At 36.7% G+C, this 14146-nt stretch overlaps 1 protein-coding gene across 2 annotated transcripts in view; it reads right to left on the minus strand.

Annotated features, from left to right (window-relative positions):
- The window catches only part of Lcor (ligand dependent nuclear receptor corepressor), a 123057-nt gene that overhangs the window by 19545 nt on the left and 89366 nt on the right, over positions 1-14146 (minus strand). Inside the window, exon 8 of one of the 2 annotated variants that reach the window (XM_059258160.1) lies at positions 7090-12675. The exons of the other annotated variant lie outside the window; for it this stretch is intronic. Coding sequence (XP_059114143.1) covers positions 11706-12675 — 970 coding nt within the window. The 3' untranslated portion in view covers positions 7090-11705. Of the gene's footprint in view, positions 1-7089; positions 12676-14146 lie in introns of those variants that run through there. 2 annotated transcript variants of the gene reach the window in all.

The raw sequence follows: 14146 nt of genomic DNA on the forward strand, positions 1-14146 counted from the left end.
CTTCTGGCCTCCACAGCAAGCAAGTGGTGAAGAGACATACACACAGACAACAGACAAAACACTCATACACATAAATAAAATGGGGAAAAAAAAAGGCTAGGATGACAATTTTCCCACATTTTGAGACAGTCTCATCATGTAGCCCCGACTAGCTTTGAATTCATGATCCTCCTGCTTCCTGAGTACTGGAATTAAGAACTATGCTACTACACCTGCCTTAAACATTTTAACTACAATTAAAAAGGGGAGAAGGGCTGGGTTCCCGCAAGACACTTTGAAAGTAGAGAATACGTTCAAGTTTCACATGTATAAATTTATCACACTGCTCTGGACTAGAACTCTGTTCTGTATACTCTTTTTTTGTTTGTTTTGGTTTCTCGAGACAGGGTTTCTCTGTGTAGTTTTGGAGCCTGTCCTGGAACTCGCTCTGCAGACCAGGCTGGCCTCGAACTCACAGAGATCCGCCTGCCTCTACCTCCCGAGTGCTGGGATTAAAGGCGTGGACCACCATCGCCCTGGCATGTTCTGTACATTCTTAAAAGGTTAATTTTAACTAAAACTGAATATAGCCTATGACCCCCACCCCCCGCCAGGCCTATGTTATGTCTGAATATTTAAGGTAGAACTAGCCTGTATCCAACAAAGAAACTGTAACAAATAAAATAAGAATAGAGCCGGGCAGTGGTGGTGCACGCCTTTAATCCCAGCACTCAGGAGGCAGAGCCAGGTGGATCTCTGTGAGTTCGAGGCCAGCCTGGGCTACCAAGTGAGTTCCAGGAAAGGCGCAAAGCTACACAGAGAAACCTTGTCTCAAAAAACAAAACAAAACAATAGAATAAAATAATAAAGTAATAGAATAAAAAGTGACTGCTTGATAACTTTTGCAAAAAGTACCATCTCATTCACTTATAGTTCATAATAAATACTTAACATAGTAGACTAGTTTTGAACATAAGATATCGAAAATAACGTTGAAATCTACTTTAATATTTTTTTCATTGAGAAAATACTGCAATGATATAACCAGGTTTCTAATGCCTTATTATTCTATAAAGGATTGCTAATTATTTCCCAATATTCAAACAGATTTGTGTATTTATTTCACAATTAATTAAAAATTATCTGTACAAGATTCAAGGTTAAAAAAAAAAACCTAAAAGCCAAACACCCTTATTTCACAAATAAAACACAAGTGATCTAAGTGCTGAATATTTAGATAAAGTACTAATCAATAAACACTAGAAAGTATTCTTGCATGCTCATAAAACATTCAGACTCAGGATCTAAGACTTAGAGGCTTCTTTTGTTTTATATATATATATATATATATATATATATATATATATATATATATATATATATATATTATACTGCACGCACATCAAGCTGAGGACCCAATGCTTGGTAGGCAAAGACTCACCACTGTACCACATGCTCAGCCCCAATAAAGAGTTCTGACACTGGTTTACTTTCTGGCACTTATGTGAACACTGACCAAACAAAGCTGCAGTATGCTTTTTTTCTTTACAATGTTTTATCATTAATTTTCACTAATCTCTAAAGTCAACTCTTCAGTTGTAAATGCAGTCTGAATACATACTACCACATTTCACTCAAGCACACACAACAGAAAGTGCAACAGCCTGTATGTTGAGTAACAATTCTGTTACAGTGCTTACCTTTGGAAGCAAATAATGATGTTGTGGACTCTGATTATAGTAAGAGCAATTATCTACTGTTCCTCACTCATTACAAGACCTAGCACCACCTGATCTAGGTGTGTTTTTGTATTTGAATACAAATGTTTCATGAAGAAATTCATGAAGAAAATACAACTCAGGATATGTCAAGCCACTGCTTCCACTGCATCTCCCTTATGCAACTCTTGGTCTGTTATTAGAGAATTTTCCTAATTCCCACACCTGTTAAGACACCAGGATGCCTCAACTAGCCCTCAAATGTAAGCATAATCAGAGAAATTCTGGTTTAAAAGATGTCACTTTAAAAAAGCCAGGCCACAGCCAAGTACAAACTTGAAGCCAAAGTTCACATGGGTTGTTTGCATGAAGTCTTAGTACACTGATCTGGCCACCAGTTTAAAGTGGACAGTGGAAGAGATGACAGGAAATAACCCCTGGAATGTACACATAATTAGGTTTCCAGAAGAATAGTCTACAAATATGTCATAATGGAACAAGAAGATGAAGCCAACAAACATCTGTACTATCAATCAAAACCTTCATTTTTACCAACACCAGACTGAAAAGACAGACAAAGCTATACAGCCAATCTGTCTCAGACAATAAAGCCATTAGTAGATCAACGAGGCACCGTAAGACCATCTATGAATAGAAAATTTGTTTATATTTACTTATGTTGTGAGGTTGAAAAAAAGCTTCCTGAAATATTTTGCTCATATTTCTAATCTTTAGGCTCTATAATTTAGCTCTTCTAACCCCTTTACAACAGGAACCACTTTATAATATACAACTTCTTTACATCCTGAGCTTCCAGACACCATGGTATGTTCATCAGCATCCTCCCCAAAAACTAGAAGTACAACAATCTTAATGGTTGACAATGATGCTTTACTATTTGTACCTCAAGAGCAAACAAGTCATCCATTCTGTTTTGGCAATCAATCCTAGTAAGAAGTTTTTACTCTGATTATGACAATCTGACCTTTTTGTTTTGTTTTTTTTTGGAGACAGAGTTACTCTGTGTAGCTCTGGCAGTCCTGGAACTTGCTCTGTAGACCAGGCTGGCCTCAAAATCACAGAGATCCACCTGCCTCTGCCTCTCAAGTGCTGGGATTAAAAGCGTGCAGCACCACCGCCTAGTGAAAACCTGACTTTTAAGTAGAAGCTGGCATTATAAAACCCAACCTATCTTGGTTTAGCTGAAAACATTAGTTTTTAAGTAAACAATTCAATAAAGAAAACGAATGTAGTCCAGGGATAGTATCAAGTCAGTGAGCACATGCGGGACAAGATAAGGTCTGCCCTAGAATATTGAACTATAATTTCTGTAGCATCATTTCTAATAATCTACAAGGTTTCTATCTGGAAAGAGTCAATGGACGACCAACACGTGCATGTCATTGTACCCATTTTACCCTCTGTGTAAACTGTTAAGCACTAAAATCTTAAGCAGCAGAAACCAAGCTTTAAAAACAGGTTTTCACAACAAAATTTATTAGAAGAATAGTGGTTTTTAAATTCTAGCATCCAGTGAGAACTACCATACACAACATTACAGTTGGGAATGTTTCTCCAAAATGTCATGGTCAAATAATACAATGGAACCATTAAGTCTTACACATGCACAAAAGAACTAGTGCTTCTGACATACAATGTAAAAAAAGAGAAAAAACAAAAAACAAAAAAGGGGAACCACATGGATTAAAATTTAAGTACTCATCACATACATTAAGACACAGCTTATTTTAGTCCAGTCAAAATCAGAACTGCATTAAAAATTTAATGTAGTGCAATCAAACCCAAAAACTTAACTTGTGATCATAAGTGCTCTACTACATAAACAAATGATTATAGCAAGAACAAAAAGTTCAAATCACACAGTACAAAAATCTGTAAATAAATATAAACTACAGTACAAGAGAAATATTAAATTATACAATTCCGTCAAACTGTAAACAGTATATTGAAATGAGGTCCATAGAGTAAAGGGGGTTCCTGTTTTGTTGCATGACTGTTTTGTTGCATGACACTGAACTTCTAGAAATTTGAAAAAATGCCATTTTCCATGTCTTCAAAGGCTATGGGCTTTATAGAGTTTCTTTCGGATGTAAGATATCAAATACTAAAGCAGAGGGAGGACTTATTTGCTAACCACAGGCAGCACTGTGGAAAACAAGTGTTAAAAGACAAGTTACCATCAGAAAGAACTTGTCACTGAGGTCTTTGAGGCTCTAAAATACACTGAGATAAAAACCTTCTGCTGTATGCAGACCTAGACCTCTGCTTGTTTGTTTGTTGTGTGTATGCGTGCGTGCGTGGATGTGTGTGTGTGTGTTTGACATTTTACATACTTAAATGTTAAAATACCAACTTTGGCAGAATCACTACTGGTAAACTCAAAGCACTTCTGGCCCAATGGTTCCATCACAGTGTCCAGTGCACAGATTCTCTGAAGACTTTGCATACATAGAATGTAGAGGTCAGACACCCAAGGACCAGTGCTTGAATTTAGTAGTAGTTATGACGAAGAAACAAGAGCCACAGCAAAGAGAAACTGCATCTGTTATAGTATACAGAAGCAGTGAGGAATGTCACTTATTTTCATTGTGCTGGCTATTAGTGGCATTTAAAAATATATAGTTTGTGTGTGTGTGTGGTGGCTGTACATGCATGCATGTTTAAAAAAATACACCGTTAACAGGAACCCCCGTATTATCTGCTCAGTAGTTATAACTGAATCTATAGAATGCCACTATAAGAGTGTGAGGCACCGTGTGCTGGAAAGTTATGCAGCTTTAAAATCTGTTTGGCTGAGTTATACCTGGATACCTGAACTGAGTTTTTAAGTTGACATTCATCAAAGATGTGCTACCAGCACGTTGAAATAAAAGCAAAACAGAAAAGTACAAGTCACTGTTAGGTTTAAGAATAGCATCAAAGTACCTGAATTGAGTGAGAAAAGTGTGAAAACTGTCCCTGAGGGTTTTTAAACAGTGTGTACAAGTTGGTTTTCTAAAACATTAGCTTTATTTAACAGTGTGGACTGATAAAATACCAATGTCTGACAGTTTAAAGTGGAGGTCATAAAGAATTATACGCAAACGCTCCAATGTATAGTTTATGCATTTCCCCCAAAGTAGCAACAAGCCACTGCTAAGTGTACATCTCATCACAACAAGCACACGTGGGGGTCGGACAAAGGTTTCTTCTGGTCTGCCTTTTTGACAGCACAGCATATCAATATCCAAGGACTATATCTTTCCTAGATCAGAATGTAACTAATTTTGACTAGCAATATAGGATTAGACTTTTAATCAAACACTTCGCTATTACATACTAAGATTCCTTAAACTCACTAATGCTGGTAATACTAACCTAGTTAATCAACCCCCCCTTGGTTTTAGAAATATACCCTTCCACAACTTAAAACCACTAAGATCCATATCAGTCCTCTGATGTAAAAAGCATGTGAGTGAATTAGTATTAAAAATTTACACAGTAAAAAGGCTTGAATTTCAGCCAAAGATTCTAAATACTGCTCATTCCCTGAAGACTTCAAAGGGAGAGAATCTCTTCCCATTTCCTTAGTGATTTATACTTCTAAAATGGTCTGATAGCATGTTTCATTTGGGGAATTTCCCCCTTTCTCTCAAATTCCAAATTCCTAAGCCTGAATTGCTTAAATGAAATGGGAAAAATGAGGCAATTACTTAGAATTACTAGAAAGGTACAAAATGTTGTCATCTGTTAAAATAAGGATTATTTATATAAATGTGATTTGACCCCATTATCATGTAGTTATGGTTTTTAAAATCATCATCCTAAAACTTACAGTACCTAAGACTCTGAAGATAAATTAAGACTTTAGTGTTTCAACAGAAAAGTGCTGACTTATCCCTTTTCTAGAACTTCAAACATTTGGGGAAGTGCTTTCCTAATGACAGTGAGGCTTGCTATACACCCAACCACCACGCAGGAAAAAGTCACCCGGATCAAAGACTTTCAGGAGTGTAGCACTGCTTATTTACCAAATAGGAATCATTCTGTTCATTCTGTGGGGGCAAAAATATTCTAGACTGAAATTCTATTTGGCTACTGAATGTTAAAAATCCCTGCTCTACTGTGTCAGTATCCTGTGTCCAACTACTCCCAACCCCCCCCACCCCCGTCCCTTACACACTATCCACTGAGACTCTAATCTCCAAAGAGATTGAAAAATTTATGTTTTCAGGACATACCTGAGAAAGGGTGCAATTATGCAGAACAAGGAACCCAAGACTGCACTAATACTGGTTATAGGTTCACAAACTGGTTTTCAAGACAAATCTAAGAAGTTGAAGAGGTATGAATCTTCAAATGTCTCACTGCTTTAGATTATTATGTATTTGGTATGTGTGTAGGGTCATTTCCAGTGTTGAGGATATCTTGAGCCTGCTCAATGACAGTTCAAGGAGTAAAGAGTTCATTTTCACATTCAAACAATAAAGATTAAATATTATGAATATTTGCTACATCCAATAAATCTATGGTTTACTAAAAGTGCTTGCTTTTCATGCTTTTAAAAAAAATGAATACAGCTCTAAATGAACTGGAAATCTTAAAATTACCTTCCAAACAGTTGCAAAATTAACTGCTGTTTACTGTCTACCAAATAAACACTAGTTTCAATTCTCATTTTCAAACAAAGTAAAAAATTTTCCTATCAAATGCACATGATCCAATTTTAATACAACTATCTTGAGACTCACTCTTAGTTTATCTAATACAGCTGGAGGCAGCTGATCTTTTTCTCTGAAGTTTACACCTGTCCATCCTATGTTCCAGCCCCTGCTCCAAGATCCTTTTTAACATTTATGGCACTCAGCGGTGTTATTCCACAGGGCTAATGTCTGCTTCTTTAAAAGGCGTCGTGCAAGTTGGAATAAAAGAGGACATGGAAAGAATTTCCTCTTACTTTCCCTTGTCACTGTGTTCACAAATCTTCAAGTCTCAAGGACAGAATTAATCAAAAATAAGAGTGTGGAGGTCTGCGTTCCTTGTACCACAATTTATATATATATATAATATAATATTATATATATATATATCTTTTTCAGTAGATTTTTTTTAAAGCAATTAGATTTTAAAAAATAAAACAAAACAAAAACAAAAAACCAAAGACCTATATAGTTCAATAGTCTCCTAAATGGACTATACGGCTAAAGCCATCAAGCTTTGAATAATACTGGATTGACCAGAGTATTAATGAAAATTTAATTCTAATAGAAAAGGAACAAGAAAAACAATGTGTGACATCTTCCTGAAGGCTAAAACTTAACCCGTAACTTTCAATCTGCTAATAAAATATTAAGTGGGGCAATCCAACCTATTGTCATATTCTATCACCCAAATAAATACAAGAATGGAGATGTGAAAACAACCTTAAGCATTTGGTTAAATAAAGAATTACAGAACCAAAAATGTGTTTCAAAATGAAAGCTACTAGAATGTAATAGTTTTCAAATAAAGTAACACTAATTTGTCATACATATGCTTTGATGGCTCAAAATAATTTCAGGTTCTGATACTGAACTAACAATTTGTTTTATGAAAATAATCAAACAAATCTAAGCTTCACCATCATAGGGCAATAAAATGTAAAAGGATCACAAAGGCTTAGAATCAGGTCTGGCAACATGTGCTTACTTGGGGTAGACAGAGAAGACACTAGCAGCTCAAAGGTTGCCATGTACTGCCTAATGACAGAAGGTAGTTAGGATATGAGCCATAGCAGGTAGTCACTTTTAGTCTGATTTAGAGTTCTCTACAGAAAATTGGGAACTAAACACCTCATTGTGCCACTTAATGTTTTGCTAGCTGATCCCAAACAGCTTGTATTACAGCTAAGGTAAAACACAGGGAATAGAAATGCCAATTGGTTGAGGTAATGATTTGTAAGATAACCAGAGTTCTAAAGCACTTCAATGTTGCAAAGTAAAACTGTATCAAATAAAGCTAATACACACTTCACACCTCTGAGCTTGCTCACCAGAACTGAATAGCAATTAACTTCACATATGGACCCTACTATTACACAAAGCCTTGCTCATATTCATGATCTGCTGCAGCAAAGGTTTATCAAGCAACATCTAAACTTCAGAATAACAACAAACTTATATTAAAAAGTATTATACACAAATATAAATATTTTTTTTTCCTGAAAGAGAGACCTTGTCCTTCATGGTATTTGGGGAGCAGAATAAAAGTGTATAGCTCATGACAATATAATTCAGTCATTTGAAAGCCTGCCAAACAAAGTAAAATAATATACTATACTGGGTCATGCCTGCTGATTCTGCTCTCTCAGAAACAAGAATGCTAATGATAAAGTATTTCATTGGGGTGTCGTCTACCCCAACTATACCTCTCCTAGAACTGTTTAATGTTCACAGTACTGTAGCTTACCTACTGTGTGATATCAATGTTCTCGCATTAAAAAGCAAGCATTTATATTAAGTATATTATTTCCTACCATTAGTTCAAATAATGTTATGTAATTTTAGTAATCTCATCATCTGCCTTACTGGAAAATATGAGGAAAAAGGCATCTGTGACAGGCAGTTGTGAACTATACTTTCCCATACCATAAAAATGGTCAACTGTTGTCTGGGCCATGCAAAACTCTGATTGGCAGAAATTAAGCATGCAAGAAGACCAATCTCCATCACACATTTATGAGGACGTCTCCAAACTAGACTATCTACACTGAAAGTGCCATACAGCAGAGTGGCAAATCAAGAGAGAAATCAAATATTAAGGGATCACTGTGGTATGAAGACTGACAGCCACCTTCAAGAAATATGTAGTATAATGGAACTCTGAACACAAAGTTTAACATTAAAAGTGCACCTGAATATTACAAACTAACTTTACAAACCTACAATAAGGTAAAATATATATCTTTTGAAATATTCAGCAGCTTTTGTCTTTTTTTTTTTAAGTCTTTTTTTTCGAGAGGCTCATGAATTTTAAAAGGGACCACTATCTAATTTCAACCATGCTTCACAAAACAATAATGGCTATTTTATATTGCAGTTACCAATGTAATGCAATTAGTGCTTTAAAACAATCTATACTTAAACAAAACAACACAATAGCAAAAGAAACAAAGAAAAAAAGAAAGGAAAAGAAAAGAAAGAAATAGAAACCAGCCAACTAACCAACCTTTGGAGAAAATATGCTTATTCAAAAGCTTCTTGGAAAAGAAAATTTACCTGAATATCAAGTCATGACTGATCTCAAGTGTAATGTTAAAAAGCTTCACAGACATGAATATTACAATCTTCAGGTCTCAGGACTTTAATCTGAGAATTTCAGAGTTTGGTTTGTTTTTAAAATTCACTTTCTAACCAAAACAAATAATAGAAGTACTCAATTTTCACTATTTACAACTCTCAGCCTACAGTCTGAAATGACACAATACAAGTTCTCTTATTTAAACTGCAGCATTAAAGGGTAGGCACACCATTCTTCTGCTGCTCGATTGTCATCCACTGAAACACACATAGAAAATATTTATGTTAGTAAAATGATCACTCCCATTACACTACAATGACAAGGGTTACATAACTCAACTCATACATCACTATCAACTACCACAAGGATTAAACCTCTCTGAAGAGTCAAAGTACAAAAATTCAACTTTTAGGGCCAGATTTTTTAGATGGGCCTTTAATGATGTCTTTCTGAGAGGGAATAAAAGCACAACTTAATTTCTCAAAGGATCTTTTTGCAACAATTTTGGGCTACTGACTACCCCAAGCATTGTGCAAAAAGGAACCATGACTGCAATTAACTGTGTGCTGACAAACTGAGAGGGAACAAAGGAGGTTTTCCTTCATAAGCTTAGCCTTTTGCTTTCAGCAAACCTCACACAACTTCCTTCAACTGCAGATGAAAAGCATGCATCTCATATTGTATTTTTATTGCAACTTCCAGCTAGGCCAGGAAATATTGCAGTCATATTAACACTACCAAACTCTTTGTCTGTTGAGGCTAACAAGCCAAGAAGAAACAGGCGACATCCACTGATTACATTGCTTTACAAAATAACCAAATCAAAAGAGGAATCCACACCCAACCTATGTCAAAAACGAGTAGTGCCTTAATTTTAACAGCAGCAATGGTGTGCCTAACCTTTGAACACACAGGTTGCAAGTGAAAAATGCTACCTGTTACCTAATTGAATTAATGGGTTCAAAGTTTTCAGGCAGGAATTTGTGCCTGTCTGGACTTATTCCTACTACTTCTCAAATTGTTAGTATTCTCCTGAAATAACCAATCTTTACCTAATCAACACTGAATGCTTGTTTTATTTTACTCAGAAATGGTAATGATTTGGGGTTTGGCTAAGCATTTAGAAGGTCCTGATCACCTTTCTCAGCAGATTAGAATACAGGGTATAAGTGGTGTGGATTTTACTTTGCACAAAATAGTAATTTTAGTCTGATCATAGTAAAAGATTAAATTCCACTGGCTTTACTTATCAGGTATTCTTGCAATTATCTGTCGAAAATAAATCTTCCAAACTTAAATTACTGCAATTTCATGTGCCCATCTCAAACAAAGCTTAAGACGTTCTTTAAGGAGTGCTTACACAAACATGATCAGAAAGGGCCTGAATATGTGCTAAACAACCAGAAAAAGTCAAGAAAGGGATATTATGTAGGATGCCATAAAAACAAGGGGAAAAGAAGTTCAGCTAAACAAAAATTAACTAAAATCTAAAATCCAACCTCTCCCAATCTGGTAGCAGTATCTGAATTAGTTAAAAACAGAAACCCCAGTGAGCTAAACTACCAATTGAACTACTAACAGAATCAACATGCAACCTAATCATATTAGGTCACCTTGGAATTGTGATTTTTTTCTTACTAAAAACTTAGATCCTTCATCTATGTAGAAATTATCAAGGCTGAAAACTCTTAGCATCATTTTAGCTATGCCATAATTGCTAACTAATACACATTGCTTTGTCTATTCTCTGATTCCCAATAAACACAGCTTGGATATCTTAAAACTACTGGCCGCAACAATACTCAGTTGTTGGTTAGTACATGACCACTTCCATAAAACCACTGAAAAATATAGAGAAACCTAAGTTTGCAAAAACGAGGCATCCTCCATTGTTTATGAAATGTACCCTGACTGCTCCTGAGTAAGAAGGGAGCGCGTCCTCCATGAGATAAGGCTATAATCTCACTTGTTGGTGAGAGCAAATTCTACCCTTAGAAAATCTCAAATGAAATTACAGCAAAGGTAGTGTTCTAAGCAGTGAACTGAAACATTTCTGAAGGTAGTGTGTGCACATCTCCACCGCCTCCCCTCTGGGTGAGCACTAAGACACTGCTAATTTAGAAAGTAAATTTAATAATCAAAAGAAAATGATAAAGTATAATTATAAATGACCCAAGTATTTATCGAGAAACCAAATTTCTTAAAAGTCAAAGGTTCATCGTTTGTTTTAGTTTAACCCTTCAATTAGTTGAATCATAGAAGAAAAATGTGAACATTTTTGTAAGATGGCTTTTCAATTTCTAATGATAAAGCTCCCAGTATAACAGGTGATTTCTAAAAGGAGGCTTTTCTTCTTCTTTTTCTTCTTCTTCTTTTTTCTTTTTTTAAAGTAAAGACAAACATAACTTAAAGAAAAAAAATAAAGAAAATAAAGAAAAGCATGCAGGCTCTACAGGCAAGGAGTCCACTTCCATGTATCTGGTTTGTGAGGTAACTCAATTCTCTGTATAGAGAAACATGCAAAAGGCCAAACAATATTCCGAGCCATACTGCACATGGAAATTTAAAATATGCAACATTCAGAATGCACCTTTCACCTCTGTGCACAAGTCTATGCAAAATCTGCAAAGAAGCGAGTGTCACAGTGATGAAGTCAGGCGCAGGGACAGCTGGACAACGATGCAGTAGTGCTCACCCAGTTTGTACAGTAATTGGCACGCTACAGTATTCCTACTCAGTTTTTGATTCATTTGCACTTTGTGCTGCCTCTCCCTGGGGATCTAATTCAATCTTTACAGAAACATCTGGCCCCTCCGACCTCATTAATTTCATCTTTTTCTTTGGAGGGTTTTTCAAAGTGCCCAGCCTCTCCTTTACTTTGTACTCCAGTGTACTGTGGGGAATCCCATAAATACTCTGAGCTTTGGAAACACTCATTTTTCCACTCATAACCACCGAGATTGCTTCCTCCAGTATCTCACTGTTGTACTGTCTGTAGCGCCCTCTTTTCTTCCGAGGCTGCTTGGAGCCAGGGTCTCCTTCTTGATCCGATGTGGGATATGGCTGTCCAGAGGTAGACTGCTCAGCATCTGAGCCCCAAGAATCAGGTCCAGCATCTAATATGCTTTTTCTGTTTTGTTTTGGAAGAATAGCCCTTAATTTTTTACTAAGCGCGCTCTCCGTTTGTGAACCCATTACCAAAGAGCTATAGCTGTACTGATCACCAGTGCGAGACTCCCAAGAAAGATCCATTCCTCGAACTTGTGGGATCTTTAAATCTACAGGAGATGAATGGCTCATGTCTCTTTTTCCATCTTGTTTTGTTTGATGTGCCATTTTTGGAAAGGCAGAGTTCTCTGCAATAAAAGGAAGGTCACTGATGTTGCTGAGTGCACCATTTCCCCTGAACTTCATACGGTTGAGGTTGAATTCGTAATGAGGTTTTGCCCAAGAGGCTTCCCTGGATAATATTAAGTGCTGTCCATGATTCTGTAATCCAGACGGCCCAAAGCTGGCAGCTGTGGACAATTGATTTCTGCTCAGTAGCTCTTCACTAATCTGCAGGGATCGAGCCAGTGGAACTTTGAGTGATGTGGAGTGTCCAAAACCTTCCCTGGTTCCATCCTGTAAGCTTCTTGGAGGTACCCCATCACCACTCCGAAGTCCATCTGGGCGGTACTGGCTGGGTCTCCCAGGTCGCCTAATTGGATGGAAGGAAACTGATGTGAGCAGGACTTGCACAGGAAGGGAGGGGTGGGTGAGGGGACCACTCCTTTATTAGAAGGCCTTGCTTGGGTAACATCACTTTGTGTTATTATTTATTTTTCTCTAAAATTAAAAAAAAAAACACATGGTCTCAGCACTTAGTTAAAAAACTTGATCACAAAAACGAAAAAAGTGAAAAAAAGAAAAAACAAAACAAAACAAACAAAAAAAAAAACCAGGAATTTTTTGGGCAAAGAAAAATTAAACCTGTTGGCAGTCTCTGGTTGGGTTCACAAATTTTCGGAGAAAAAGTTTCGCGCAACTGTTTGAAAATAGCACCTTAACCATTCATTACAAAGTAATCATCAGTATCCTCATTATCTATACAGAATTGTTTACCAACGTGACGTTACCACTAAACAAGCACTGTAATAAAAGAGTAAGCCAAATTATTTATTTTAATGTAATGCATTCAACATTCATAACAACTAGCTAGAAAGCTGGCAGCATTCACACTGGTGAAACCCACAGATAATTGCTCATTTTTGCTACAAACAAGTTAAAGTTTATCATTAAAAATTAAACAATTCCAAATGACATTTCTTGTACTGCTTGGAAAAAACCTATATATGACAACCAGTCCCAAGGTGAGGGAGGAAGTCAAGCAAAGCTGATAAACTTACCACACTTCTTCATTACAACCCCACTGGTTGTAGGCAGACACAGTACCACACTCCCGCAAAGTGACTTTTTATTTTACCCAAAAGTTTATTAAGTTATACTCAGAGCCAATATAACCAGAAGTATAAGTAACTTGATAGCAATCTTCTTTAAGACAAATCTTTTTTCTTAAAATACCATATGTTTATGTTGAAATAATGTTTAAAGTCAATTACCAATTACTTATACAGTTAACTCCTAGATTTTGTAGTTGTTTTAAGGTATTGTATGTGTCAGGTGTCTTCCTTCCTTAGTCATTCTCCCCCCGCCCTTCTTTTTTCGGGGGGGGGGGAGAGAAACTTTTTTCTCACTGAACCTGGAGCTCACCGACTCAGCAGACAGGCTGACCAATGACCTCCAGGGATCCTTCCGTCTCTGCCCACTCCCTCCCCAGCTATGGGGTTTACAGACATGGTTGGTAGTCCTACCACCTGTGAGTGATAGAGATCCAAACTCTGTGTGTGTGTGTTTGTGTGTGTGTGTGTGTGTGTGTGTGTGTGTGTGTGTGTGTGTGGCTTCAGCGACTGAGCCATCTCCCAGTCCCTAATTCATGAAGTTTTCATTTTTGTAATAGAGAAAGGTTATTGATCGTAAGACTGGCAGCTGGCAAAGCATTCCTAAAAGGAATGATTATATCAGTCAGGCCCAAAAGTGTAATTTTACAGAAATAAATGATAAACTACATTCTCCCAGATTTTACAGAGACTTGTCACCATTAACACAGGAACACTGAATACTCAACTGAA

Source organism: Peromyscus eremicus, chromosome 1 (assembly GCF_949786415.1).
Source record: "Peromyscus eremicus chromosome 1, PerEre_H2_v1, whole genome shotgun sequence".
NCBI classification, from domain to species: domain Eukaryota; kingdom Metazoa; phylum Chordata; class Mammalia; order Rodentia; family Cricetidae; genus Peromyscus; species Peromyscus eremicus.